This window comes from Balaenoptera acutorostrata, chromosome X (assembly GCF_949987535.1).
Source record: "Balaenoptera acutorostrata chromosome X, mBalAcu1.1, whole genome shotgun sequence".
NCBI classification, from domain to species: domain Eukaryota; kingdom Metazoa; phylum Chordata; class Mammalia; order Artiodactyla; family Balaenopteridae; genus Balaenoptera; species Balaenoptera acutorostrata.
The window spans coordinates 115,831,098-115,858,350 of NC_080085.1; the positions used below are offsets into that span (position 1 = coordinate 115,831,098).

At 47.0% G+C, this 27,253-nt stretch overlaps 1 protein-coding gene across 1 annotated transcript in view; it reads right to left on the minus strand.

Moving 5' to 3' along the window:
• The window catches only part of GPC4 (glypican 4), a 110,410-nt gene extending 97,764 nt beyond the window's left edge, over positions 1–12,646 (minus strand). Inside the window, exon 1 of the mRNA XM_057538715.1 lies at positions 11,932–12,646. Coding sequence (XP_057394698.1) covers positions 11,932–12,091 — 160 coding nt within the window. The 5' untranslated portion in view covers positions 12,092–12,646. The remainder of the gene's footprint in view (positions 1–11,931) is intronic.
• Between the last annotated feature and the right edge of the window lie 14,607 nt (positions 12,647–27,253).

Below are 27,253 nucleotides of genomic sequence, written 5' to 3' on the forward strand. Positions count from 1 at the left end.
GTGTAGCCTCACACTCACAAGTAGGATGCTCTTAGTCAGGAAAAAGCTTTCGGACGGTTAAGAGCACGCTACTTGCCAGGAGGAATCACTCATGCATTCATTCAACAAACATCCGAGTGCCAAGCAACACACTAGACACTAGGTGTAGGGCAGTGAGTAAAAGAGGCAAAGTCCCTGCCCTTAGGTCAGATTGTGAGAACTGAACAGAGCAGTGGGGGAGAGGGACAAAGTGTCTGTGGGGGGCATTCTAGTTTACACAGAGGTCAGGAAAGGCTTCTCCATGAAGGTGATAGGTAAGCAAAGCCCAGAACCCTGTGAGGGAGCCAGCCCTGCTGAGGAAGACAGACCAGTATATGGGGGAAAACGATAAACAGCGCGGGCTGGCATGGGAGGGGGCCAGAGGCAGACCCTGTAAGGCCTCCTAAGCTTCTGGCTTTCGGTCTGGGCGGCAGTGGGAGTCACTGGAGCACTTTAAGCACAAGTGATAAGGTCAGAGTGAGGTTTAACAGAATAGGATCACACTGGCTAATGTGCTGGGAACACACTGGTGGGGAAGAGGCTGGAGCAAGAGCCAGAGCAGAGAGACTCGTCAGAGGCAACTGCGATAATCCAGGGAAGAGGTGATGGGAGATGAGATCAGGACGGTAGTTACCGAGGTGGTAAAGAAGGGGACAGATTCTTGGATCCATCTTGAAAGCAGAGCTCAAAGGCAGAGATTCTGAGAGAGCATCTAAACAGAAACATTTCCCACCCAGTCACCTAAATCTCTGTTCTGATCCCAAGAAAACAAACAGTCTCTTATTTTAGAAGGTTCTGATTTCTTCATTTGCCCTCCAACCTGAAAGACACAAGACCATCTCCTCCCATCGCTGCACTGCTTAATGATCAACCCACCTCCCACCAGCAGAGCCTTCTTCCCAGAATGAATCCAGGCCCGTGGGACCTGAAGAGGCCCGGGGGGGGGGGGGGGGGGGGGGAAAGAAAGTTACTTCCACACTGGGGATAAACAAGGCAGAATATTAACCAACCAGCCAGCTGGGGGCATTTAGTTCGGATTCAGTTTAAAGTGAACCCACTGCACTCCTCCCCTTAAAAAAAAAATTCTCCCCATAAAAACAAAAAACTATTCCTCATCATAGCCTCTGACACATCCTAGTCAGAGAGTGATTTTTAAGGACTATTTCTGAAGTACACCAGTGAAAAGCTGTCTTGCGTTGCTTTTTAAAATCTTAGCATGGGGAAATATTCTATAATTAAGGCAATTTTAACAATAGTAGATAATAATTTGACTATAAATTGTAAGGAATGCAGCGACTGCTTATTCTGGCACCAAAGAAGCAGGACTTTCTGTGAAGTGACTGCCAAGAAAAATGATACTCCCACTCAGGCTGGACCATTGCAAGCAGTAACTGTTAACCACATGCTTCACACTGCAGTTTGCAAGGACACAGTTCTTTGTTTTCATCTCTAACCAAACACCAGACTGAAAACTCAACGGAGACAAACCCGGGTGGTGGAGTAGAAACAATAACTGAAGGGAAAATTTTTTTTCTGCGGCTTGATGCTTGCTGGGATGCCGACGTCAAGGGTTTGGAGAACTAAGGAAACCTCTGCAGTCCAAAAGAAACCACTTCCCAGTCTGCTCCTATAGACAGAAGCCCAACATCAAGAAAGAAGCCAGGCTTAAAGAGGCTTGCGAAAGCCAACGGACAAAGTAGCTGGGAGGAGAAAGGACTGGCATGAAAAGAATGGCTGGGATGAAGCGGGGGACCAGGTGACCTTGAGCTAGACTAGACAAAGACCACAACCCTGCCTGGGGCCCAACCTGAACTGCCTGGGGAAGGGGAGGGACGCGAGCACCTGGCTGAGAGTCTAAAGGACCAGGAGCAAGGCTATTTTTCCTATAAGCACCTCTGCAGGTACAGCGGAGTTCCTGTTAATGTCTGGAACAGACAATGTAAGAAGCAGCAACCATTTGTCTACCAGGATTAAAACAAACCACATGAAATACTTAGCTCCCACCTCTGAGCAAACTGAGAAATAACACTACATTCTAAGTAAAAAAAAAAAAAAAAGATTCTTTTTCTCTTTCTCACTCAGGCATCTAGGACTAAACGTATTAGAAATTTTAAAATAAATAGCTAAAAATAAGTTAACTGAATTAAAAGGGATGGATGAATAGAAATATTCATTCCCAGAATGAATACAAAAGTCACAAATCATGCTTTAACTTCTTTGTGAACCACGAACATTTCTCTAACACCTACCATGTGCCGGGCAGTGTGATAAAAGCTGGAGCTGCATGGCCGTGACCGGGCAGCAACAGCTTCTTTTCCTTTAAAGGTTCCAACAGCCACCTCATCAGAGACAAGGACCCTCAAATGTGTCCTCATTCTTTTTTTTTTGGCTGTGTTGGGTGTTCGTTTCTGTGCGAGGGCTTTCTCCAGTTGCAGCGAGCGGGGGGCCACTCTTCATCGCGTGTCCCCATTCTTAATACAGGACTCCCATCCTTAACTTCTAGTGTTTCTTTAAATATGATTATCCATTTACTTAGTTTGGTAAATGTATAAAAGGGAAACCAATATTCACAGATTTAAACCTGTCACCTCTAAGTCAAAACCAACTCTTGCCTTTAGTGACTTCAGGTCAGCATGTCAGTTTCCCAAGCTGAGCGCAGCAGGTGGTAACAGCAGTAGGAGCAAAATCTGACATTCTAGGAGGATTAAAAGACAAGGTGCAGAGGAACAAAATCACCAACCGAAAGCTCTGAAGTGAGTAAACCACTGAATTAATAATACTCAGTGGTATTAATATTAATATTAAAATACTTTTTTTTTTCCCAGAAAAGGACAAAGTGACACACAAAATTGACTCCTTATTGACCCAGCACTGCTGGGAAACTAGGTGCTCTAAAAAGGTAATGTGCTTTCAAGAGCAATTTTTGTATTTCGAAGATGTCCACTCTTTCTAAAATATACTTTCTGGGAAATCCCTGGCGGTCCAGTGGTTAAGACTCTGCGCTTTCACTGCTGAGGTTCAATCCCTGGTGGGGGAACTAAGACCCCACAAGCCACATGGTGCAGCAAAAAAAAAAAAAAACCTTCGGAACTTTTAAATCAGAATATACCAAACACAATTATTTAATACTGCCCTGAGGGACTTCCCTGGTGGTCCAGTGGTTGCCTGCCTCCAAACCCATCCCTTCCTCTGATGGGTCCACAACCCAACCAGCACTACTTGCTACTCCTAATCAGGTAAGGAGTAGCAAGTAGTGCTGGGAAGCCAGGTAACCTAAACTTTTTATCTTCCCACATTTAAACCCTATCTACCTAATTTGAATGTAAGTGCCTCAAAAAAGCTTGATTCTGGTTTTAAACGAACTCTTTGAATCCCCAGCACGTAGCATTCTGCTCTTGATGGAAGAGCTATTCAATCAATGATTGCGGATGATAAATTTCTGAAGGCCTTTTCTCCAAGTAGAATGCATGGGCTTTATGACAGCTGTTTCCATCATTTAGCTTTTCTGCTTACTTCCACATTCCCAGCTGTGTTCTGGATGGTTGTGCCGGCCAGAAGCCTAGGGATTTACTGTACTTACTTCTATTTCTTGATAAGATACTTGAAGAGAATAAACACATGGCAAAGAGGACATTAAAGTAAGGGATAAAGAGATTTTTTTATTTTACCAATAAAGAGAGGGGAAGAAGTATCACCTAGCACACTGACAATCAATAAACAACAGCAAGGCTGGATTCCCGTCTAATTCTCTCCAAATTACTCTCAATGTCCTAGTCTTATTTCTCCACCCTCAGCAAAGCATCACTGGTTATGGCATATACTTGCGTCTTGATTAAAAAATATTTTTCCCAAGTTTAACAGACGTTCCTGGACTTCCCTGGTGGCGCAGTGGTTAAGAATCCTCCTGCCAATGCAGGGGACACAGGTTTGAGCCCTGGTCCGGGAAGATCCCACATGCTGCGGACCAACTAAGCCCATGCGCCACGCCACAACTACTGAAGCCCGTGTGCCTAGAGCCCGTGCTCCGCAACAAGAGAAGCCACCACAATGAGAAGACCGCACACCGCAACGAAGAGTAGCCCCCGCTCGCCACAACTAGAGAGAGCCCGCGTGCAGCAACGAAGACCTAACACAGCCAAAAATAAATAAATAAAATAAATAAATTTTATAAATAAATAAATAAATAAACCAGACGTTCCTCTTAAATCCAAGTTAGCCAAGATTGAAACAAGCATGCACTGGGTCTAAGTCAAAGCTCTCTTCTGAGATAACACTTTGTGATGAATTTCATTGGAAAATTCAGAATCACAAAATCTCAGAGATGGAAGGGAACTCACAGATCATCTAGGGCACTGGTTCTCAACCATGGCTGCTCATTAGAGCCACTGAGGAGTTTTTAAAAAGTTACCAAGACCTAGCTCCACTGCCAGAAAGTATGATTTAATTGGTCTGGGGTGATGCCCAGGCACTACTGGATTTTAAAAGCTCTCCAAGGACTTCCCTGGTGGCGCAGTGGTTAAGAATCCGCCTGCCAATGCAGGGGACACGGGTTCGATCCCTGGTCCGGGAAGATCCCACGTGCTGCAGAGCAACTAAGCCCGTGCGCCGCAACTACTGAAGCCCATGTGCCTAGGGCCTGTGCTCCACGACAAGAGAAGCCACCGCAATGAGAAGCCCGTGCACCGCAACGAAGAGTAGCGCCCGCTCACCTCAACTAAGCCCGCACACAGCAACGAAGACCCAACACAGGCCAAAAATAAATAAATAAATAGTTATTTTAAAAAAAAAAAAGCTCTCCAGGTGCTTTAAAGCGTAGCCAGGGTTGAGAATCACTGATGTAATCCAGTATTCTAACAACCCCACTCCCATTTTTCAAATCGAGGAGAAAGAACCTCACCAAAGGTATCAGACAACTGATTTGTCACAGAGCTAGGCTAGAACTGCTCTTTTCAAGAAACCATGGCCTTTCCGTGTAAATTACTCCACCTAGGACAGTGGGATTTCTTCCCTCTCCCCCCGCCCTTCCTCCATTATTTCCTCTTTTCAATAAACCAATGTCCTCACCTATCCCAAAGTAAATGCATCTTCTGAATATACTCCGTCTTGGAATCCCATTGCATAATTCTTGACAATCTAAACTAGGTCTGTTTCCCTGTATCCACTCACTTGCTTCTTTCAAAGAACTCTGGGAGGTTAATCAGGCATGGCTGCCCCTTAAAGAAGCCATATTGCTTTTCCTCTAAGAGGCTGGACTCAGCCCACCCTTTTCACCATTATAATCACATGGGCCCTTTTTCAAATCCCTGGCAAGGTTCACCTGATTCTCTTTCAGCTGACTTAATTTCTAGTTTGTACCTGCCCTGCCGTAACTCGTGGACTTCCCTCTTCTGCTGGCTTAAACTTTCCATTTTGTGAAAGATGCCTTTTTCCCTGAAGCACCTCTTTCACTCTGCCAGTTAGTCATGCCGGGTTCTTTTTCTCTTCCCCCAAGCAGCTGGTCTTTTTGATGTCTGGCACACATTTATCTGGGCTTCCAATAAGATGTTTTTACATAGTTTCCAGGCTTCCTGGAGGTTATTGACTTTTTTTTTTTAACTCTTCCATTCAATTTTTTTCCTAATTTCTAACATTTGTTAGAGTTTCTTTTTCAAACGTTGAATACCTGGTTGATGGATCTCTTTGATTTTTCTCTCCCACCAGATTGCTGAATTAAATGCATCAGAACTTAAATATATTTCAAATTACCTCCAAGATGGAATCGCTTCATGAATTTTCTGCACTTTCATGTTCTCTATAGTAAGCAACAGATGTTTAGCCAAGTGGAATTGAAAATGCTAGTTTTTACCTGTTCGTATTTTAGCGTGTCTGCTTTTTTTTTTTTTTTTTTTTTTTGGCCACACCACACGGCTTGTGGGTTCTTAGTTCCCCGACCAGGGCCTAGGAAGTGAAAGCACGGAGCCCTAACTACTGGACCGCCAGGGAATTCCCTGCTTATATAAAATATTGATATCCTTAAGCCTGTGTTCTTCACCTTGGTAAAGACAACAAATTTAAGATTTTATTTTTTTTATAGGTAATTGACGTGCATCAGACAGCTCCATATGCTGAATCTAAGATGTTAAATTACTCTTCTCCATTTGTTCTAAATTGCCTAATCACAAGTCTCAATTGTTTGTTTCTTAAAGAAGTATATCTCAAGGCAGAAAGAAAAACAATTCCGAATCCTTCTGAAAAATTCCTATGACACTCGGTTATTAATGAAGTGGTGAAGATGAGTACGCTCCCAAAAGAATAAAAACATTCTCCAAGTTATAACAACATTTCTAGGAGATTTACTCTAAATTTATTTCACTTCAGAATGTTTAGACCCAAAAGCTTCCCAGGAGAGCAAGAGACCATGGGATGATGATCTATCACCAAGGCAGTATAATCCCATGATAGCACCAGTGTCCTGCCAGACAAGGTGATACAATTGTCTATGTCATCCCCCTACTTGTTTAACAAATACTGCACTGCGCTCACCTGGTACCATTGGGTACACAAAATGCCAGGAGCTGCCATCTGTCCTCAGGTTGCTTATAGTTGAGGCAAGAAGACACACATGTGCCTGCACACACGATGAACTAGGAAACAAGACAGTTGTGTGCAAAGACCATGGATCCGATTCAAGCAAGCAGGGGATTTGGAGGAAGAAGGCACATAACCCTGGGGAGGTTCAGGAGTGACTCAGTGAAACTATCATTTGAGATACCTGGAACCAGGGAAGCTCAAAGCAGAGGAATGACTCCGTTCAAAGCACTGCTGAAAGCAAAGGAAGCTGGCAATATCTAGGATGGAATAGGGGGGTAACAGACAAGAAGCAGTTAAGAACTATTAAAACAACCTCCCAACAGCTCTCCCTGCCTTCCCCTTGCCTCACCAACCCTGAACTCTGCAGTGCCACTAGCTATCTTCCTGAAACAGCCTGACTAACGAAATTCCCCTCCTCAGAAGCTATCCCCTCCTCAGAAGCTATCCCCTCCTCAGAAGTTATCGTGGGCTCCCCATGACCCAGGAAATACAACTTACAGTCCTTCTACTGTTAACATTAGATTGTCTCTGTCCGGGTACAACACTTTGCCTGCAAAGGACATGACTGGATCTCTCTACTAGAGCATCAGCATAGTGCTGTGATGATGGTCTTTTACTAGTTAGTTGCTGGTCCTCTCATAGCTTATGTTTCTAAGACCAGCCCCCTATGGGAGTTGGGAAGGTACTTTCTTATTATCTGTACAACATAGCATAGACTATACTTTGGGTCAGATAAGACCTAGGGTTCAAAGCCCACCTCCAACATTAACTAGCTGTAAGACTGCGAATAGATTTCTAAATCCCTCTGGGGGCTTCCCTGGTGGTGCAGTGGTTGAGAATCTGCCTGCCAATGCAGGGGACACGGGTTCGAGCCCTGGTGTGGGAAGATCCCACGTGCCGCGGAGCAACTAGGCCCGTGAGCCACAACTACTGAGCCTGCGCGTCTGGAGCCTGTGCTCCGCAACGAGAGAGGCTGCGATAGTGAGAGGCCCGCGCACCACGATGAAGAGTGGCCCCCGCTTGCCGCAACTGGAGAAAGCCCTCGCACAGAAACGAAGACCCAACACAGCCATAAATAAATAAATTAATTAAAAATAAATAAATAAATCCCTCTGAATCTCAGTTTGTCTGTAAAATGGGGATGATGAAGATAATCATCATTCTGATTTTATACGGTTGCTGTGGACTTTAAATGAGACAATCTTGTTTAGGACCAGGCCCAGGGAAAGCACTTAATAGCCACTAGCTCTTTTCATCTTTTCATTGAAGCCAAAATGCATTTCTGGTGAACATATATGGCAACCACCTCAGTGCTAAAACAGGTGTTACTGGGGAGCCAGACCCCTTCCCAACTGACTTAGATGAACACTGATGTTTCCCTTGTTGAGACAACAAAAATAAACCTTCCTTTTTCATTCCTCAGTCTACTCTCCAGCTAATCCTGAAATTGCATGCAACCCAATGTGAGTCAAACAAAAAAGGAAAATAGTAATTATGCTGAATCAAACATTTTATATTTGTATGTTCTAACTAGAGATTGAGCTGCATAAGCCAGAACTTTTACCAAGTTCTTTTTTGAGCATGTCCAGGAGATAGTCCCTGTACTACTTGGGACAATTTCTATACTGACAGGTGAGAAAAATCACAAGTTCTCTGCAAAATCCAACCCATCTACTTAAAGTAGGTAAGAGGGAATACAATTCTTGAAGATATATGCTGTGTGTCTTACATGGAATAATCAACGCAGTATCAGAAAGTATTCCTACTTCTCCAGCACACGTTTTCCCACGTAATCCTAACACAGCTTATGTGATTCCCTCAGAGGTATACATACGAGCATGCGTGCACACTCACAGGTGCACTGGTCATGAACGTAAATGGGAACAGGAAAATAAAAACTCCCAAATCACAACTGTGATGCAAAGTTCTCCTTGGTATCCTTCGATGTCACTGTGGAAGGGACCTTTGGCAAGGTGAAGTAGGTTTCCAACCAACTGCCTCACTCTTCAAGACAATTTCAAGCAAAGATTAGATTAGTAATAAAATGCCAATTGTTGCATATCCTTTATCCTGTCCTTATGGAGGGAGGTGCAATGAGAATGGTAAGATTTTACAACTTCTTGTTATAAATACTTTTTTTTTTTTTTTTTTTTTACTATTGAACTACCATTAGTAAGTTAATACCCTAGTCCCAAATCCCTTCTCACTTGAACTCCCCGGGTACTCCTTTCTCCTCATCTGTACCACTCATATGGTCCTTATCACACACCATGTTGTATTCCAATCGTGTGTATGCAAGGCTTATCTCCCTATTACCTGCGAAGGTCCTGGTGGCAGAGACCCTCCCGTCCTTCTTGCTGCCCCCACGATGCTGAGCACAGAATATCGCACACAGTAGGCGCTCCAAAAGATATGCCCATTGAAAGCTGCACAAAAACCCGTCCTTTGTGTTAAAGATCCCTTTTGATCATGGCATCTGGGCTCCCCATTATTTGGTTAAGTTCAGGGGTCAAGTGGATAGGCAATGCAGGACCTAGGTTGGAGCCCCGTTAGCATGCTGTACTCCCTGACACCCTTGTGAGCACATCAAATTATCTTAATTATGATCTAAAAAGACAGAGAGTCCTTAAGAATGTGGAGTATTCTCAAAGCCTCTTCAAACCTCTAGAAGGCAAGTGCAAGGCCATCAAGAATCAAACCTTAAACTTGGGGCTAGGCACCCAGACACTGTGACCCTCTGCCTGGAAAACAATCCTGGACTTTTTGCACTTAACATACGCACACACCCCCAACCAAGGAAAGTGCCTGGCAATTAATTCATTCAAGTGGCTACATTGACTATGCTCTCCCAAATGACCAAAATTATCTGAGTGGAGCCCAGGGAAGACAATGACAATGTATGCATCTGGAGAGGCCAGGGTGATGGTAAAGATTACCCCGTTTCTATACTGGCCGTCTAAAGGTATTTACTTGGGTCTGTCTGTGTTGTGACAGTGTCCTAGACTCAAATGAATGCCTCTAACACTCCACATTTTTGAGCCATTCAGTCATGCATTTTTGTTATTGTTGAAAGTGGTGCGAAATTGCACTGCATGAGCTAAAGTCCTTGGTGGTCTTCCAAGGATTCCAGCTAAAAAGGCACTTCCTTTGTTCCTCGGGAGAATGCAGTCCAGTAGGTCATTCAAAAGGGGAAATAAAAGCAGCAGCCCTGGGAGGGAGATGAAGGACAAGACAAAAAGAATAAAATGTTTTGGGTGTGAGCACATTAGCTTCCATTTCCTGCTGCTGGTCACTAATAACGTTCCTATCTTTAGAGGGAATATGTCCAGAGAAATATTTATGCAAAAATATTCCTCAGGTGTTTTCTGGGGACCATGACAATCAAAGGGAACACCTAGCACTGTCCTTGGGCACCCTTCAAACTTCCTTTCTCCTGAGATGCTGGCGGGGGAAGATGTCCTGCCCTTGCAAGCCCGCACAGAACGAAGTTGGAGAAAGTGGGGAGGGCAATTTCACAGCCCACTCCCCGAACGCCTTCAGTCCCCCTCAAAGGCACATATTGTTCTGCATGAGCAGAAGATGAAAACTTGTCACGTTCCCATTTAGTGCATCGCTGCATCTATCCCTTCAAAATGTGGGAATGACAACTGTAGCCTTCACGCCAATCATCTCCGCTGGGCCCCGGGCCCAAACCGTGCAGGGCACAAAGACCCCAGGTCTGACCTGTGGAGCCCCCAAGCTTCAGTGGCTACTGGCTCAACTTTACTTTTTCGAGCGGGGCGGAAGGGCGAGGGGAAAGAAAGAGGGCTTCTTAGGGCTCTACAACCAATAAAATCGCGCCACTGTGAAGACAGACGTGAGCTCCCGAAAAGACAAGCAGCTCAAGGGCAAACAGTCTCTAATCAGTAACGTGCGAGTTACTTGATAACTCCCAAGGTGCGCGGGCTCCTAGGCTGCTCCAACCATTTCTTAGGTTCTATTTCTAGATAGATGCCGGTCACACTCGAAAAGTGCCCAGCAACTTCCCTCAATTACCTTTGTAATTTATATGTAATTGACGACTGCACTTAATCTCCAAGGTTATTAATAGCCCTTCCCAAAAAATGACCCCCACGTCTTCCTAAGCCTTTGGAAGCGCCTGGTTAAAATTACAGTATTTCCTTTGCTGGCTGCCGGCCCCCTGCCCGCCCCACCCGGGTGACCAACACCGCGAGGCAAAGGCGCGCTCTGCTCACTTCCATGAAAGGTTCGGAATGGAGGCTTGGCCCCCGGGGCTCGAATCGCTCACTTCTCCGTTAGGTTAAGCTGGCCATCAGCCAGCTAGATTCGTGGTTCTTTCCGAACCCTCGGGGCGAACAGGCTACCTGCGCCGCCGCTGGCCCCAGCGCGGCCCGCGGGACTGCGCGCAACAGTTGGCCTCTCTGCGAATGAGTGCCACCCAGAGGGGATCGGCCCGGCCACCGCCGCCAGCCTGGCGAGGAGGGGCGAAGGGCACCCGCCGCAAAGCTGCCTCCCCAGCGCTCCAAGGAGGGCTTTCACAAACACCCCACGCACCCCCAGCGCCGAAACCTGGTGAACTTTTTCACAGGCTAAGCGGTCTCTATTTGCATAACCATCTCCACACTGAGATTCAGGCTTCCAGTAATCAGTCCTTTCAAAGGTTTATAATTTAAAGTGCAATTAACCCTTAAAATGAGATGAGAAAAAAAGAAAAGGGGGGAAAATACCCTTCTCGTCCAACACGTTCCGGAAAGCAGGAGAGTCCCCAAAACTCAGGGTTTGGAGGAGTGGAGAGTCGTTTGCTTTTTAAAGGCCACTTCTAAAGCCGCTGTAGCTACTAAAACTCCTAATCCGTGTCAGCGGTGGAAGAGAGGCGGGGAGTGGGTTTTTAAAGAACATCAATGAAACATCAAGTTCCACGTTTTGCGCCCCCCGGAACCTGGCAACCCCCACCCTACCCGACCTCTCGTCACCCACACAACAAAGCGGGGAGCCCAGTAAGGAATTCAACCCGGAAAAGGCGAGGGAGCCGGTGACACGCACTTTGCGGGCCAGAGTCCTCTGGGGCTTCCTGGGACCAGGCAGACCGCGGGAGGGGCGGGGGTGGGGGAAGGAAGCAGAGCGCGGGAGTGCCGCCGGGTAACTCGGGGGCGCCCCTCCGCCTGCTGCGCACCCGGGGCCCCCGCGTCCGCAGGGAACGCTCTGCGTCGGGGCTCGCTCTGGCGCGCCTGCCCATTTCTCCGTCTCGGCTACCTGCGTCCGGCGCGGGGGGCGGCGGGGCGAGGGGGCTTCTGCGGCCCCTTCTCCCGTCTCTGCGCTCGCCTCCCGGGGGCTCCCACCTACCGTTGATCTCGTGCGTGGGGGCATCGTTCTTGTCGAAGCCTTTGGACACGTAGAGACGTCGCACTTCCGAGCAACTTTTCGACTTGAGCTCGGCAGCCAGCAGCGCGGCGCTGAGCGCGGCCAGGGTGCAGAGCAGCGCGGGCAAGACGAACCGTGCCATGGTGCCGGCCGGGGCGGACGCGCTCCCACCTTCGGGACGGGACGGAAAGTGGCGGGCGGGCGCGGACTCGGGGACTCGCGAGCGGAGTCTGAGGGCGAGGGGAGTTGGAGGAGGAGGAGGAGAGCAGCAGGAGGAGGAGGAGACGCGGGGCGAAAAGTGGAGCTGGGCCTCGCGCGTCAGGCAACGGTCCCCGGTGCCAGGCGCCCAGCCCGGGGAGGAGGAGGAGGGCGTGGAGGCGGTGCGCGGCCCAGGGGAGCGGAGGCGCGGGCCGGTGACCTCCCGGCTCCGCGGGGGCAGCGACCGGGGCGGGCTGACCGGAGGCGGGACAGGGGCGCGGGGAAGGAGGGGAAGGTGGCAGGCGCCGCGGGGGCCGAGGAGGGCGTGAGGGGCGGCGGCGGGCGCTCGCGGCGCGCGGCTCGGGCTGCCCGGCGCTGGTCCGCCCTGCTAGCTCGACTCGGCTCGGCTCGCTCTGCCCTCGGCCGCACGGCTGTGCCCTCTTCAGCTCTGCCGCTGATTGACTGGCCGGCGTGCGCGGCGACGCTCGACAAACTTGGCCCAGCGGGCGGCACTCAGGGGGAGGGGGCGGGCGGCGGGGGGGCCGGAGACAGGCGGGAGCAAGCAGGGCCGGGACGGGGGAAAACCTGGAAGCGGGGTTGGATCCGGAGCGTCCAAATCCACTTCCTAGGGGGCCCGCACCGGGCGCGCGACGCGCCCTCGCGCGACACGCCCCGCGGGACTCCTCCCTCCTGCCCTCCTCCCGGGAGGCGGGGAGCCTGCCCGCCGCCCCCCACCCGGGGAGGACAGGCTGACTTCTCCGGGGTGAAGGGCCCAAGCCCCAGGGGACCGAGAGGCTGGGGACTTGAAACCCACGTCCGAGTCCTAGGCCTCCCGCGCGCGGCCACCTGACCCGCTGCCCGCGGGCCAAAGCCGGACGGAGCCCTCCGGCCTCGATCCCTAACCACCAGCACCCCTCCGCCGCTGCTGCAGCCCCGCAGCGTGCAGGACGCTGGTAACCGCCCAGCTCCTGGGCTAGGAGGGGAAAGCGCTGGCATTAATCTCATTGTTTGATGCGGGCACCAGAGGGACTTGGGACTCCGAGCTGGCCCTAGAGCCTCACCTGGCCTCCTCAGACCTGCTTTCCGGCAGACGGTGCTCATGGAGCATCGACCTGTTCGGAAACCTGGCAGGCATTCTCAGAACCCCCAGCCCCCAGTCTGGTTCTGCTACAAGTCTAATCAAACCCTGAAGCGGGAGAACCGCCGCCCTGCCAACCGCAGAGCAAATTCAGGGTTGACCTTGGAAATCTTCTGGCCCAAACCCTCCTTCACGAAGGGAAACTGGGGTCCAGAGAAGAGAAGCGACTTGCTGATAGCATGTAGCTGGGGCGGGGGGGGGGGGGAGGGGGGGCGGGGTGTCCAGAACCCGGGACTTGACTCCCAGGTCACATGGAATAAAGGTAGCCCAGGAACCCCCTTCCCCTCTGCCCTTAAGCCTCTTAACAGAGTCTCACACCTCTCTGGGACCCTGTCTCCACTTAGCCACCTGAAAACTGGAAATGGGTGAGTCTTCCCACCTTCTAAGCTTTGTCACATTCCATTAATGAGTGTTTTTGAAGCTTCTAGGGCTCCTTTAATGAAGGGAACTGTGCAGATTGAGAACTTGTCATTTCGGTTGTTATTGTTACAATCTGCTCTAAGAGGTTAGGGTGAGAAGCGCCTCAGACACCTCGGGAGTGTGCTGGGAACTGGGCAGATAAAAGGGGCTGGAACTTATTATTTGGCTGGACTCTCAATTCCCATAAAATTGCATAGGGTGAAGATATGAACCATCATTACAATTATCGCCCTCATGGGGTTTGTTGAGACTTCCTCCACTGTTGTTTGTGAACCTCGTTGACATGGTTGGCTGTGAGGAGCTGTAGAAAGTAGCTAGCTGTTGTTTTGAAAGCCCACTGCAGACTCTTCTACATTTTATTAACTCTTGGAGATCATCAGCATAAACAGACAGATTGTGACCCATCTATAAGTGGGACTTAAATTTCCAGTTTCGGTGGGTTGGCATAATATTTAACTCTGCAGCTAGGAGAGGAGTCTTTCTAAATATGCAAGCTCAACTACAGATGAATTTCCTGCCATTTTCGAGGGACTTTCAAATGGTCCAGGTTTTCCTTAAACTGATAACCATCAGGTTCTCAAGGCATTGCTAGGGCTTAGCCCAGAGCACTTTTAACTTTCATTGATTGATGCATTTACTTAAAGATGTTCTTTACCAAAAAGAATACGATCTGAGATGCAACCAACATTAATAATAAAATGAAACCCAGCCACTGTAAGCGAGAAAAAGATACTCCCAAACTATGAAGCCCAAATCAGAGAAAGCTTCCTTTCATACCAAGTCCAGGGGGAACTCATTCCTTGCCCCCCAGTTTACTCCGGCTCTTCCCGTTCATGTATTATTAACCAAAACTTAAGCCTTTTCCACCAGAAACAGTAACCTCTGGCTAGAAACAGATCTGGACAAGTCTGAACTTTACCACACAAGCCAGGAACCCCAAGCCCTGCTCAGAGGCGGCTCCCACTTCAAAGCCTCCTTTCATTTAAATACAAACAGGGTGAACAACTGGCAATCTACGAAACAAATACCATCCAGATTCCCTTTTCTGATGGCCCGAAGCTCCTCCTTCCCTCCCCCCACTCCCATTCCAGTTTTCCTGTGCTCCTTAGTAGAGGTGCATCTACTCTGTAAGTTCTCTGAATGCCAAAAAATGGATTGGGGTCTGCAGGTAGAGTGCAAGAATCAACAACTTCTCAGGATGATTAACCTTCATATAGCCCTTTTGGGGGGCTTTTTAAAAAACCGTGATAAAATACATTAATAGGGAATTCCCTGGTGGTCCAGTGGTTAGGACTCACGCTTTCACTCCCAGGGTCTGGGTTCTATCCCTGGTCAGGGAAATAGGATCTTGCAAGCTGCCCAGTGCGGTCAAAAAAAAGTGTACAATTTGGTGGCATTTAGTACATTCATCATGGTGTACGATCATCACCACTATCTAGTTGCAGAATATTTTCAGCATCTCAAAAGAAAACACATTAAGTCCATTCCCTTCTCTCCCCAACCCCTGGCAACCACTAATCTGCTTTCTGTCTCTATAGATTTGCCAATTCTGGACATTTCATATAAAAGGAATCACGTCACATGTGGCCTTTTGTGTCTCGCTTCTTTCACTTAGCATCATGTTTTTAAGATCTATCCATGTGGTGGCATGTGCCAGCACTTCCTTTTCATGGCTGAATAATATTCCATTTTATGGATACACCACTTTTGGTGCTTCCAGGCACACTCCCATACTCAGAAAATTTTAGTGATTTTTAAAATAGATCAACAGGGACTTCCCTGGCGGTCCAGTGGTTAAGACTCCGTGCTTCCAATGCAGGGGGCGCGGGTTCGATCCCTGGTCAGGGAACTAGGATCCCACATGACATGCGGCGTGGCCAAAAATAAATAAATAATAATAATAATAAATAGATCAACAAACTGTCTCACTGAAGTTATGTGGCTTGTCCACAGCCACAGAGCTCTTGAGTGGCTGAACCAAGACTGAAAAAAATGTAAGGCCTCTGACTGAATCCCATATGAGTGTCCCTATTTCAGATTAATAAATGTTCATTGAGCACCTACTATGTGCCAGATGCTGCCCGGCCCTAAAGAGAGGGGAGATATACAAGCCAAAAGGAGTTCACGGTTTACTGTATCTGTGGTATAGTTGGTCTTCCCAGGTGAGGCATTGCTCCTGATGCAGCACTGGGGTATGTTCGCTGGCGGGCAGAGGGAACAAAGTATGTACTCGCTGCTGCTGTCCTCAAGAATTAGTTGAGTTAGGTCCATTCTCTCAGCTTTGGGGGCCCTTCTCTTGGCCTGCTGGGAAGCTGCTTTGGTTGCCAAATAGGCAGACAAGGAGTAGGGTGGCTTCCTCTCTTAGCATAGGGCTTGTGGGCCTCTAGTCTCTCCCCCTACCGTACCCAACCCTCCCACAGCCATCAGAGTGAGCCTTTGACATCAGTTGAACAATGTCCCCCCCACCCCTGCTTAACCCTGCCCCTCTTCCCCATGGTACCCTATTGCTTTCCAGGTCAATTGCCAAGTCATTCAACAGCTCTGGATCTTTGCTATTGGGCCATAGTCTACATTACCAGGTTTCTCACCGGGCCTCCCCAACCCTGTATCATTCTCCATCATGCCTGCATCCTTACCCTGCCCCTGCTGGGAATACCTTTTCATTCCCCTCCATTCTTTGGACAAGTCCTTCATACTCATCCATCAGAACTCAGCTGAGATAGTATCTCTTCTTGGAAAACCTTCATAGATTCCCCCCAAGCAGAGCTAATGGCTCCTGCTTCTAGGCCTCCAGAGCACTGTCTATATAAAATGACTACCACATTTGCGCCTTAACAGAGGTCCTGATTTCTCTGAGGATTCCTCAACCCCCAGCCTCCAAAAGGTTTTTTTTTAGGCTTTTTATGTAAATGCCTGTTGCCTGCAAGGGTACAGGTTCACCTGACGGGCAGTTTCCCAGGGGAAAACAAAGACCTAGAATTGTATCTGAAATCTCCTGATTTTTTTGTTTTTCTTGGCCAGGCAGCACAGCTTGCGGGATCTCAGTTCCCCAACCAGGGATTGAACCCGAGCCACTGCAGTGAAAGCACCAAATCCTAACTGCTAGACCACCAGGGAACTCCCTGAAATCTCCTGATTTTTAAATTAGTTACTACTTAAGAACTCTTAAAAGTTTCCTGGACAAACTCAGCCTGTCTTCAGCCTAGATCTCACCAAGTAACTTTCCTCCCTCGCTCCACACCTCTCCTTTTCAAGCAACCAAGCAAGTAGTGTCTTCTGACCACTTCCTGTGAACAAAAGTTGGTTCTGCGAAGGCCCTAGAAACTTGAAAGACCAGAAGCCTTTGAGGAGCTGGCATCTTGTCCGGGGAGGTAAGATCCATATCTACATGGAGAAAGACACTGGCAAAGAAAGCAGAAGGCAAGGCACGTCCCTCAGGACACTCATCCCAATTTGCTGTTTGTTTCATGGTGGCCCCTCTCCTCTTGGTCCCTCTGGAAATTTACAGAAGTACCAGTAATTGAAGGATCAGCCACTTTGAAGACGTTGATGTGTGTGGTCTGTTCCTGTCTCCTTACTCCTGACCTCCCTTCAGTATTCTTCCTCTAGTGCCTGAAGCTTGCCTTACTTTGCCTTCTGTCTCAGAGAGCTCATCTGTGATTACAGCTTTAATCACCAACTCCAGGTACCTAGCCGCCATACTTTCCTGCTTGTGCCAGGGTTGCCCCCTGTTTTCCCCAGGCCATAGGTGCCACACTCCCTCTCTCTTTATTAAAAACTTGGACTGAGTCTTCCTTTCCACTCAACAGCCATCAACCTTTGTCCAAGTTCTATTACCTCTTGTCTGGACTGTAGAGCCAACACCTAACAGATCTCCAACCTCTCCCTCCATCCATCCACCCAGGGACTGTCACAAAATCAATCTTCCTATAGCATGATTTCCAAGTGTCACACTCTTTGGTGAAAAAAGAATTCCATAGGAAGACAATCTCACAATAATAACACATTTGTTTAGTGCGGCAGAGTTTAGGTATTGCTTCCACATGTATTATCTGTGAAGCATGTATTATTTTCCATAATTTACGGGTGAGGAAACTGGCTTGGAGTCTTAAATTGAGGTCCTCTGAGTCCAAGTTCAATGATGTAGTCACTTCTCACTATGTTCCAAGCCCAAAATATGCCCAGGAAAACTTCGAAGACAGTGCAAGGCTGATGTGTAAAGGAGTGGAGAAGGTAGGTCTCCGTTTGGACCATGAAGGATGGGGAAGAATCACTAGGCAGAGAGGATTGGGGATTATGAGACCAGTGAAGACACCATCTTGACCAAGTACAGGTTCATCCGGGTGACTATCATGAAATACGGTGCCAGATAAGGGGGGCACATTACCGTGGGAGGATGCTGCCATCTTGATCCTATCAACACGGAAGATTTATAAGCAGGGAGTGAAAAGATACAAGTAGTGCATTCGAAAGAATGAAGTGAGGAAGTGAGGAGGCATAGGACGGACTGAAAAGAGGCAAGTTAGGCCATGGCAGTCTTCTCAACCAAGTGATAAAGTCCCAACGATTCCTCATCCGGGGATTCTTTATGAAGAGCAGAAAATAAATACAAGACAGAAGAAAGGTAGTGTTGCCCAGTGAAAGAGGCGAGGCTATAGGGTCAGGCAGACCAAGAGCTGAATCCTGGCTCTGCTACTTCCTGTCTGTGTGTCCCTAGATAAGTAACTTACCCTCCCTGAGCCTCCCTTTTCTCATGTGTCATGCCTACACTGTGAAGATTACAAGAGAAAACATATGAAAAGCATTCCTCTTGGCCTGGAGCATGTCGAATTCCTTTATGTGCCCTCAGCACCAAGCATGGAGGAGAAAATATCTATTCATTGAAATAATCAAAAAGCACTTACCATACAGCCTGGTACAAATCATCCATTTATTTATCCATTCACTCATTCCTTCATTCAACACATATTTAGAAGATCAATACTCTTTCAGGCTTTGGGAATATATTCATGAATAAAACAATGTCTCTTCTCTCATGGAGCCTAAAATTTGGGGCTCAATCAATATGAGCCAATACTATTGTTTTTATGGTTATTATAAATTCCATCTACTTCACAGTTTGCGCAGATCCAGCCCTGTCAGCATTGAATGCTATTTAGCGGGATAATAAATTGGTCTGATAATTTTGTATTGGGATACATGAATTACCTCTGTATTGGTCCATAATTAGCATTGAATTATACAAGTTGTAGAGCAGAGAGGGATCTGAGTTACTTTCATACAGTATGGCTCTGTCACTACAGGGAAGGTGTTTCTTATTATCCCCATTTTCCTGATGAGATAACTGAGGCCCAGAGAGTAACGTGGACATTTTTATGCAATAATCACATATCTACTGGTATTGATATTTTCTCATACTTTATTACTGGGGCAAAAGTTTCATGAAGTATGTAGTTTGTAAAAATTCCAACTCATGTCTCATGCTTGTAGGAGAACAAAAACCAAAGGTGGTATGGGAAGAGATCTTTTGTCTCTGGTCTTGGTCTTCTGTACACCTAAGCTCTTATTTATAGTCTGATTTATAGAGAGGATTTCTAATTAATGGAAAAAAAACCCCACTTTTCAGTGGGTACACTTCCATGTGATGGCAAAACTCTAGCTGTTGACTATAATTTGCCCTGCAGCTTTAGATATAAAATGTGTATTTCAATATAATTGGGAGAGAGTTCCTTCTGTAATTTACCCACTGGACATAAATGGTTCATTGATGGAAAGAAAATTATTTCTTCATATCCTTCTGACTAAATAAAAGTACTAAGTGTTTGGCATTTAGATTGTGAAGGCGCTTCTGGAACATTCATTTTTCAAAATTGTTTATATAACTCTTCCACATCTCGCCTAGCTGATGAGAAAATCGCACAGGCAAAAAGGTAGCATGGAGGCAGGAAACCCAGCATGGTCTGAGTAGAGGCTACTAGAATGTGAGATCTGGAAGGGACCTGGCATTTGTCTAGTCAGTCCACCTCAAACTTGACCTTTCCTTTTTTGTTTGAAATTTCAAGCCAGGGAAAGACTGTCAGAGGCAAAACATAGGTTCTGACTAGAACAGTGGCCATATTAATGGTGTTTGTCCAACCTGGCTGCTTCTACTGAGGATTTTACCTGAGAACACAGGCTCCTAGGTATCGGGCACACTGTGGCTCAAGGCGGCGAAGGACACCCAGGGACACGTGGCACTGCCCAGCGCATTTTATATTTATTCTCTGCTTTGTTTAGAAAAACAGACAAGCCGTCTGGTGGCAGCTTCCCACTTGCAGGGCTCCAAGAAGCTGAAGGGCACCCTCCCCAATACTGGCCCTGAACATTCTGAAACCAGTTCCTCTGTGAGCATCAGGATACTGAGCTACGAAACCACGGAACCAAGGCCCCTTTAGAAAGCACCAGAATGTTCTAAAGGAAGCTCTTAATGAAGTGCCAATTTAGCCCAACAGGTTTTTGGACTTGCACTTCAAACCTAAGAAGTCTGAATGAATGCCTTTTCTTTTCTTTTTATTTTTTTTCCCCCATCTCCTCCTCCTCTTCTTTTTCTTCTTTTTCCCTAGCACCATCATCCCTGCTTTTATGTGAAGAGACAATGTGCATTTTTAAGAAGACCCAGCAGGGAGCAGGCATTTTTATTCCAAAGAGATACCACAGATAAAAAGAGCTGAAGAGAGTCAGGGTCAGACATAGTTTGACATTGTCATTTTCTAACCAGTGATGGGTAATGTCTACAGAACGGCTGCTCTCGCTGCCGCTCGAACAATAACACATTCAAATGAGCAAGGAAACCATTAAACCTGGACAGACATTCCGAGCCTCTCACTGAATCCAGGCTGCACACGCAGCACAGGGGTTTGGCCTTGCCCATGTCCCTCTCTGCTGACATACACGAGTTTCCCTTACCCAGACTGACTTTCCAGAATCCAAACTGCCATTTTCTTTTTTTTTTTTTTAATTTTTTATTTATTTATTTTTTTTAATTGTATAGCTACTTTATTTATTTATTTATTTATTTTTTGGCTGTGTTGGGTCTTCGGTTCGTGCGAGGGCTTTCTCTAGTTGCGGCAAGTGGGGGCCACTCTTCATCGCGGTGCGGGGACCGCTCTTCATCGCGGTGCGCGGGCCTTTCACTATCGCGGCCCCTCCCGTTGCGGGGCACAAGCTCCAGACGCGCAGGCTCAGTAGTTGTGGCTCACGGGCCCAGCTGCTCCGTGGCATGTGGGATCTTCCCAGACCAGGGCTCGAACCCGTGTCCCCTGCATCAGCAGGCAGACTCTCAACCACTGCGCCACCAGGGAAGCCCGAAACTGCCATTTTCTTAATTTTCCGAGTACACAGCATGCACGTGGCTTGGGGGGAGGGGGGAGAATGCTCACGAGTTGGCAGAAATGAGAAAGAGGCTCTTCCCCACTCTTCCACTTCCACCACCTCTAAGAGGACCCTGCCTGTTCTGCCCTGACTTCTCAGGGGCAAGGTAAGGGGGCAGCTACAAAATGTATCAAGAGAAATTTGTTTTCGTAAGTCAAATTTCCGATTTAAATGCTCTCATGTCTCTGACTCCTAACTTTATTTCCTTTGAAGTATAGATTCATGTCAGGTTGTCCACCTTTAATAAATATGTACAAATGATATGATTTTTAAAATTTGCTGGCGTTAGGCAATATTTATGAAAAAAGGAATTCAAGAAAACCTGCTGGGGTGTTAGAATGTTCTATATCTTGTAAGCACCTCGTGGTGATTACATGAGTGTGTACATATGTAAAAATTCATCAGTCTATACATTGCAGATTCATGCACTTTGTATGTATGCTATACAAAAGGGGATGCAACAAACCACAACTATAATTCTTTTCAGTGGAAGGGTTGAGGGGGGTGTGTGTGTGTGTGTACACATAAAATTTGGAAACTTTTCTGTATTTTACAGTAAAAACGTGTGATTTTTACAGTCTCGAAAATAATAAACATATATATATTTATTGAAGTGTAGTTAATTCACAATGTATTAGTTTCAGGTGTACAGCAAAGTGATTCAGTTATACATATATATATGTGTATACATATATATATTCTTTTTCAGATTCTTTTCCATTACAGGTTACTACAGGATATTGAATATAGTTCCCTGTGCTATACAGTAGGTCCTTGCTGGTTATCTATTTTATATATAGTAGTTTGTATCCGCTAATCCCAAACTCCTAATTTATCCCTTCCCCCCCTTTCCTGTTTGGTAAGTTTGAATAAACATATATTTTTAAAATGAGTATCACTGTCCTGGTGAAGAGAAGCTCTCATTTTCCTTACTTGCTTTTTTCTTTCCTCCCTGATGCTCCCAGTCTGTTAGTTACATTATATCTCGGCCCACTTAAACAAAAGTCTTCTTTCTTCCTGCATTATTCTCAAGCATTTACCAAGCAGCTACTCTGGAAATCTGGCACCTCAGGGCTCTCGGGTGGGCATGGGTGTGGGTGATGATTAGAATGCAGTGCTGAGTTATCCAGGCAAGGCCTGCCCAGGATGTTCAGAAGCTGACAAGCTGGAAAAATGAATGAACCAAGTCCTGGAGGGAGATCTGAGGATGAAGAATAAGTGACTGTATAGACACAAGCATCCCAGGGCTGATTTGGTGGCATTACCAACTACAGAGCTGAAAGTGGAAAACCAGGTAGAAACTACATAAGTGAGAACTTGGTTGGAAACTAGGGATAAAGTCAACAGTACAAGCTACAGGGGGACTTCCCTGGTGGTCCGGTGGTAAAGAATCTGCATTCCAATGCAGGGGATGCGGGTTGGATCCCTAGTCAGGGACTAACTCTGGAACCCGCGTGCCACAATACAGAGCCCACGTGCCACAACTACAAAGCCCACGTGCCCTGGAGCCTGTGTGCCACAACTAGAGAAGAGAAAACCCGCACGTCACAACTAGAGAAGAGAAAACCCTCATGCCACAACTAGATAGAAGCCGCGAGCCGCAACGAAAGATCCCACGTGCCTCAATGAAGATCTCGCAGGCCACAACTAAGGCCCGATGCAGCCAAAATAAAATAAAATAAAATAAAGAGTACAAGCTACAAGTTCTATTGAGGAGCATAGTCCATCTTTAAGAGTCAGGAGAACCTGAGTTCCTGGCTGTCCAACTGCTTCAAGGTAATAGGGTGCGACAGTCACATCCCCTGAGCTGAATACTGTTAGATGTTGCACTTTTAAGGTCCAAGACTCATTTGGCTCCTTTGTTGTTTCTTTCAGGCTGGTGGAAGAGGGTGCTGCCCTACCCTTGATAACAGCTACTATTTATTGATTTCTTCTCATCTATACACCTTCCCTAAAAATATTATTTACCACCTTTTGAGCACCTGCTATATGTTATTTAATCTTTGTGGCAACTCCATGAGGTAGGGTCTGAATCCCCATTTTACAGGAAACTGAAGAAACTGAGGCTCAGGGAGATTAAATCACTTGCCCGAGGGCACCCAGATGACCAGTAGCAGAGCTGAGAACTGTCCCTGATTCTGATACTAAAGCCCTGCACTTGACTGCCAGGCTGGTCTTATAACACTCTTTGCGTCCCAGTGAGACCACGTGGGATGCTGGGGCAGCCAGCAGTCAGATACGGCCTAGACCTATGAGCTAAGATGCTGACATGCTTTTTTTCCTTCTTTTTTTTTTTTTAATTGACTTGGAATTCACATAACGTAAAATTAACCATCTTAAAGTGAACAATTGCATGGCATTTGGTGCATTCACAGGGTTGTACAACGGCCACCTCTAATTATGTCCAAACCTTTTCATCACCCCAAAAAGAAACTCTACACCCATTAAGTAATAACTCCTCCTTTCCCCCTCCTACTAGCCCCTGGTAACCTCTCATCTACTTCCTCTCTCTATTAATTTTCCTATTCTGGACATTTCATATAAGTGGGATCATACAATATTGGTCCTTTTGTCTGGCTCATTTCATTTGGCATATTTTTTTTTGAGGTTCGTGCATACTATAGCATGTATCAGTACTTCATTCCTTTTCATGGCTGAATAATATTCCATTCTATGAATGTACACATTTTGTTTATCCATTTATCAGTTGATGGACATTTGGGTTGTTTCCATTTTCTGCATGCCCAGGAATTTATCCTAAGGAAATAACCAAGGAGATGCATAAAGAAATCGTTACAAGTATATTCATTGTGTATATATACTGCAATTTGTTAATCCATTCATCCTCTGCTATGAACATGCATGTACATATATTTGAGTACCAGTTTCCAATTCTTTTGGGTATTGACATACTTTCTTTATCATGGATTGTGTCCAGGTATTATAAGAGAAGTTTCTAGCCTGCTGTCCTCCGTGGCACAGTAGTTGAGTAGTCTGTATTTGGCAGATTTTGGAGAATGGCATAGTAAGAAGCCATTGGGCCATGAATCTGGAGGCTTCTGATGAGTCCTAACTTTGCCACTTCCCACTTTCTTGACTTCAACTTTCTCATCTCTGATATTTGGGCTCTGGAGTTCCTTCCAGGTCTGACGCTTGATTTTTGCCCCAAACAAGATCCTGACCCTCAAGAAATTTACAATTTTACTTGGCAAACAAGGCATGTCCCCCAGAGACAATTGGTGACCCACCACTGCACATGTGAAATACCAGGAATTAGTCTTTTGGGTGTCGGGAGAAAGGAGTTTTTCTCTCCATCTACCTTCTCCACTCTACATGAAGAAGCCCTTTTTGATGATTTTCAAATTTTTTACCGCAGCAGCTGCTGCTGCTGCCAGTAATTTAAACAGCAGTGAAAACAGAAATGTTATAAAGGTTGAAGTGCTAAGCTGTCATCATGCCCAATTCTGCCTGCACAAAGCTAGCCCTTTACTAGGAAATGAGGAGCAGCTGGCCAGAGTCCTCCCCCAACCTGGGGAAGGCTGCTTCCCTAAACGGAAGGAAAAGCAGCAAAATCTCTAACTCCACCCCAGACCCCTGAGGAAACATGGCTCTCCCACCTGCATTGCAGCCTCTCTGCCCATTCCGTGAAGAAACACAGCTACAGACTGCACCGTGGCCTCGCCGTTCCTTGCCCTGTCCCTTCTTGCAACTCCATTTTAAATGTTACTTGACAATTGGATAAATTCACAGTTCAAAGAATGCACTGGACAACGTGCAGCAGGGGCCCATTAAAACACTGCTTTGGTATATACCAAAATATACTCATTTTCACAGATTTAAATACTTCTCAGCTCTCTCCAAAGGACTGCATGACAGATGGTTTCAAAGTGAGTCACATTTACAAACAGCAGACAAAAATATTATTTAGCAGATTCTCTAAGAGTTCTTCTGAGCCTTCCAGAACCCGTCTTTTCCCATGGGTTCTTTTATTTCTAATTTGTGGAGGCCCAAAGAAAAACATCTCTCTACTTCCTAGCAAACTCCGTGTGTATTTCCTGGGCTTGTACAATATAAGAACTGAAAGAAGTTCTAGCGCTATGGCGTTGGCTCTTGTGTTATTTTTGAAAATACTACCTCGGCCTGAAAAATATGATTTACTGGCCCATCACAAACACTGAGCCAAAGGCCAGGGGTGGGGGAGAGGAGAGGTTGTGCGAATAAGAGAAGAATGAAGTGATAGAGGAATTGTCAAGAGAGTTATGAATCATGTACGCAGCCACTGAGTAAATTACGCTTTGATGAAAGCCATCAAAATAGGGACCATGCCCTGGACAACTCCTTTGCTTTCCAAGTTTTGAAAAAAGTCACGTATCAAGTACATATTATGAAGAGGGAATAAGCCACAGCCCCAGCCTGGCCTCCGGGAGCATCCACTTTTAGTGGGGACCGAACTGTTAACTCACAAAGCAGGCAGTGTGTGTTAGATCCAGATAGCCGGCGGTCCTCATGGTCAGAGGAGGGGTCAGGTGGCTGGGCCTTCTGGGGCTGGGTCCAGGCAAGGGGTGTTATCCACACCAGAGAGACCCCAAAGAGGTAGGAGGAAGGCGGAGGGTGTGTCAGATGAACAGAATACCTTGAACAAAGGCCTAGAGGATGAGGAACCTCTGGAGACGAGCAGAGAGAGGAGTGTGGAGGACATCTGAGCCTGGGGGGAGAGTGGATACAGGTGGTGGGGAGCAAGCGAGCTAAGCCCATGGGGTTGGCAGCCTGGAGCCCGGAGTGGCTGGGAGGAAAGGATGCTCTGCAATGTCGGTGCGACCCATCAGGTTATGTTCTGTCACTGTATCAATGAGGACTGTCTTCTTTCCCTTACTGCTAGCTTTACCCCGAAAACCAATGGTATTTACACCGTCTCTAACGTGTATTGACAAGGAGAAGGAGAAAAAACCTGAGCAAAGCAACAATACAGATCTCGCCTGCTTTCTGATTAACAGCACAATCGTGGGCTGCTGGCGCAAAGCCATCCGACAAGGAGTTGGTGCATTTTCATTGCTCACAGTGAAATTTTCCTGTTTATTCCTCCCACTCATGTCCTAGAATTTTATTTAGAACACTTTTTGGCCTGCTCTTTAAAGTGTGTGTGCGTGCCTCTGTGTGTGAGAGACTCACTGGGAAACTGAAGTACTCTACTGGGCTTTGCGCTTCTGGAAAGCAGGCCTCACATGCGTTCCAAGTATTATAATTATGACCCATTACGCATAAGAAGGAGCAATATAGACGGTGCCCCGCTGTTCTGGCCACACCATCCTGCGTAGCTGCCTCCTGGGCTCAGATCCATCCATTCCGTCCCAGGAAGGCTGCCTGTTCCCCAGGGCCCTGGTCCGGGCCCAGACCACCCAGACAGGTGGCTACAGGTGTCCAGAGAGAGGCCACCAGCCCAGCTGGGCACCTGGCACAGAGATGAACCAGCCTGACACGCAGGAAGTGCTTGCCAGACCCAACAGGGAGGAGGGGGCCTCCTTGCCCTTGTTTGTGGCTAGTGGTCGTGGCTGCGGGGGGCAGAGGGACTGGAGGAGGGGCGGGCCTGGCCCACACTGAGACCCCAGCGAGCCCGGGCGTCTTTCCTGGGGCAGGGCTGCCTTTTCAGCCCCGCCCAAGCCTGGACAATCAATCACTTGCCTTTCAGCGGGGTGAGGCTCAGAGATGGGCAATCCCTCTGGCTGCAGTTCGGGGCTGGGGGGCTCTTCCTCGGGCCCACAGGGAGGTAGTGGGCAGCTCAGCACTTCGCCTGGGGCTGGATGGATGCAATTGAGTTTTTTCCTCTGTTGTCTCATTGTCTGGGTTAACTCATTCATTGATAGAGGGCAACATGATGTAGATTTGGAATTAGGTAAACTTGTGTCTCAAGCCTTGCTCTGCCATTTTGCTCATATGTGATCTCAGGAAAGATATTTAATCTTTCTAGCCTTCAGTTTCCTCATCTGAAAAATGGGGATAAGAATAGGGCATTCCTCAAAGAGTGGTTGTGAAGCTTGAACACAATATACTGATGACAAATATTAGCTCCCTTCATTGTTTACGTCAATGTGCCATAGCGATTTTTTTTAATCCATTTCAAAAAACATGATCCATGTCAAT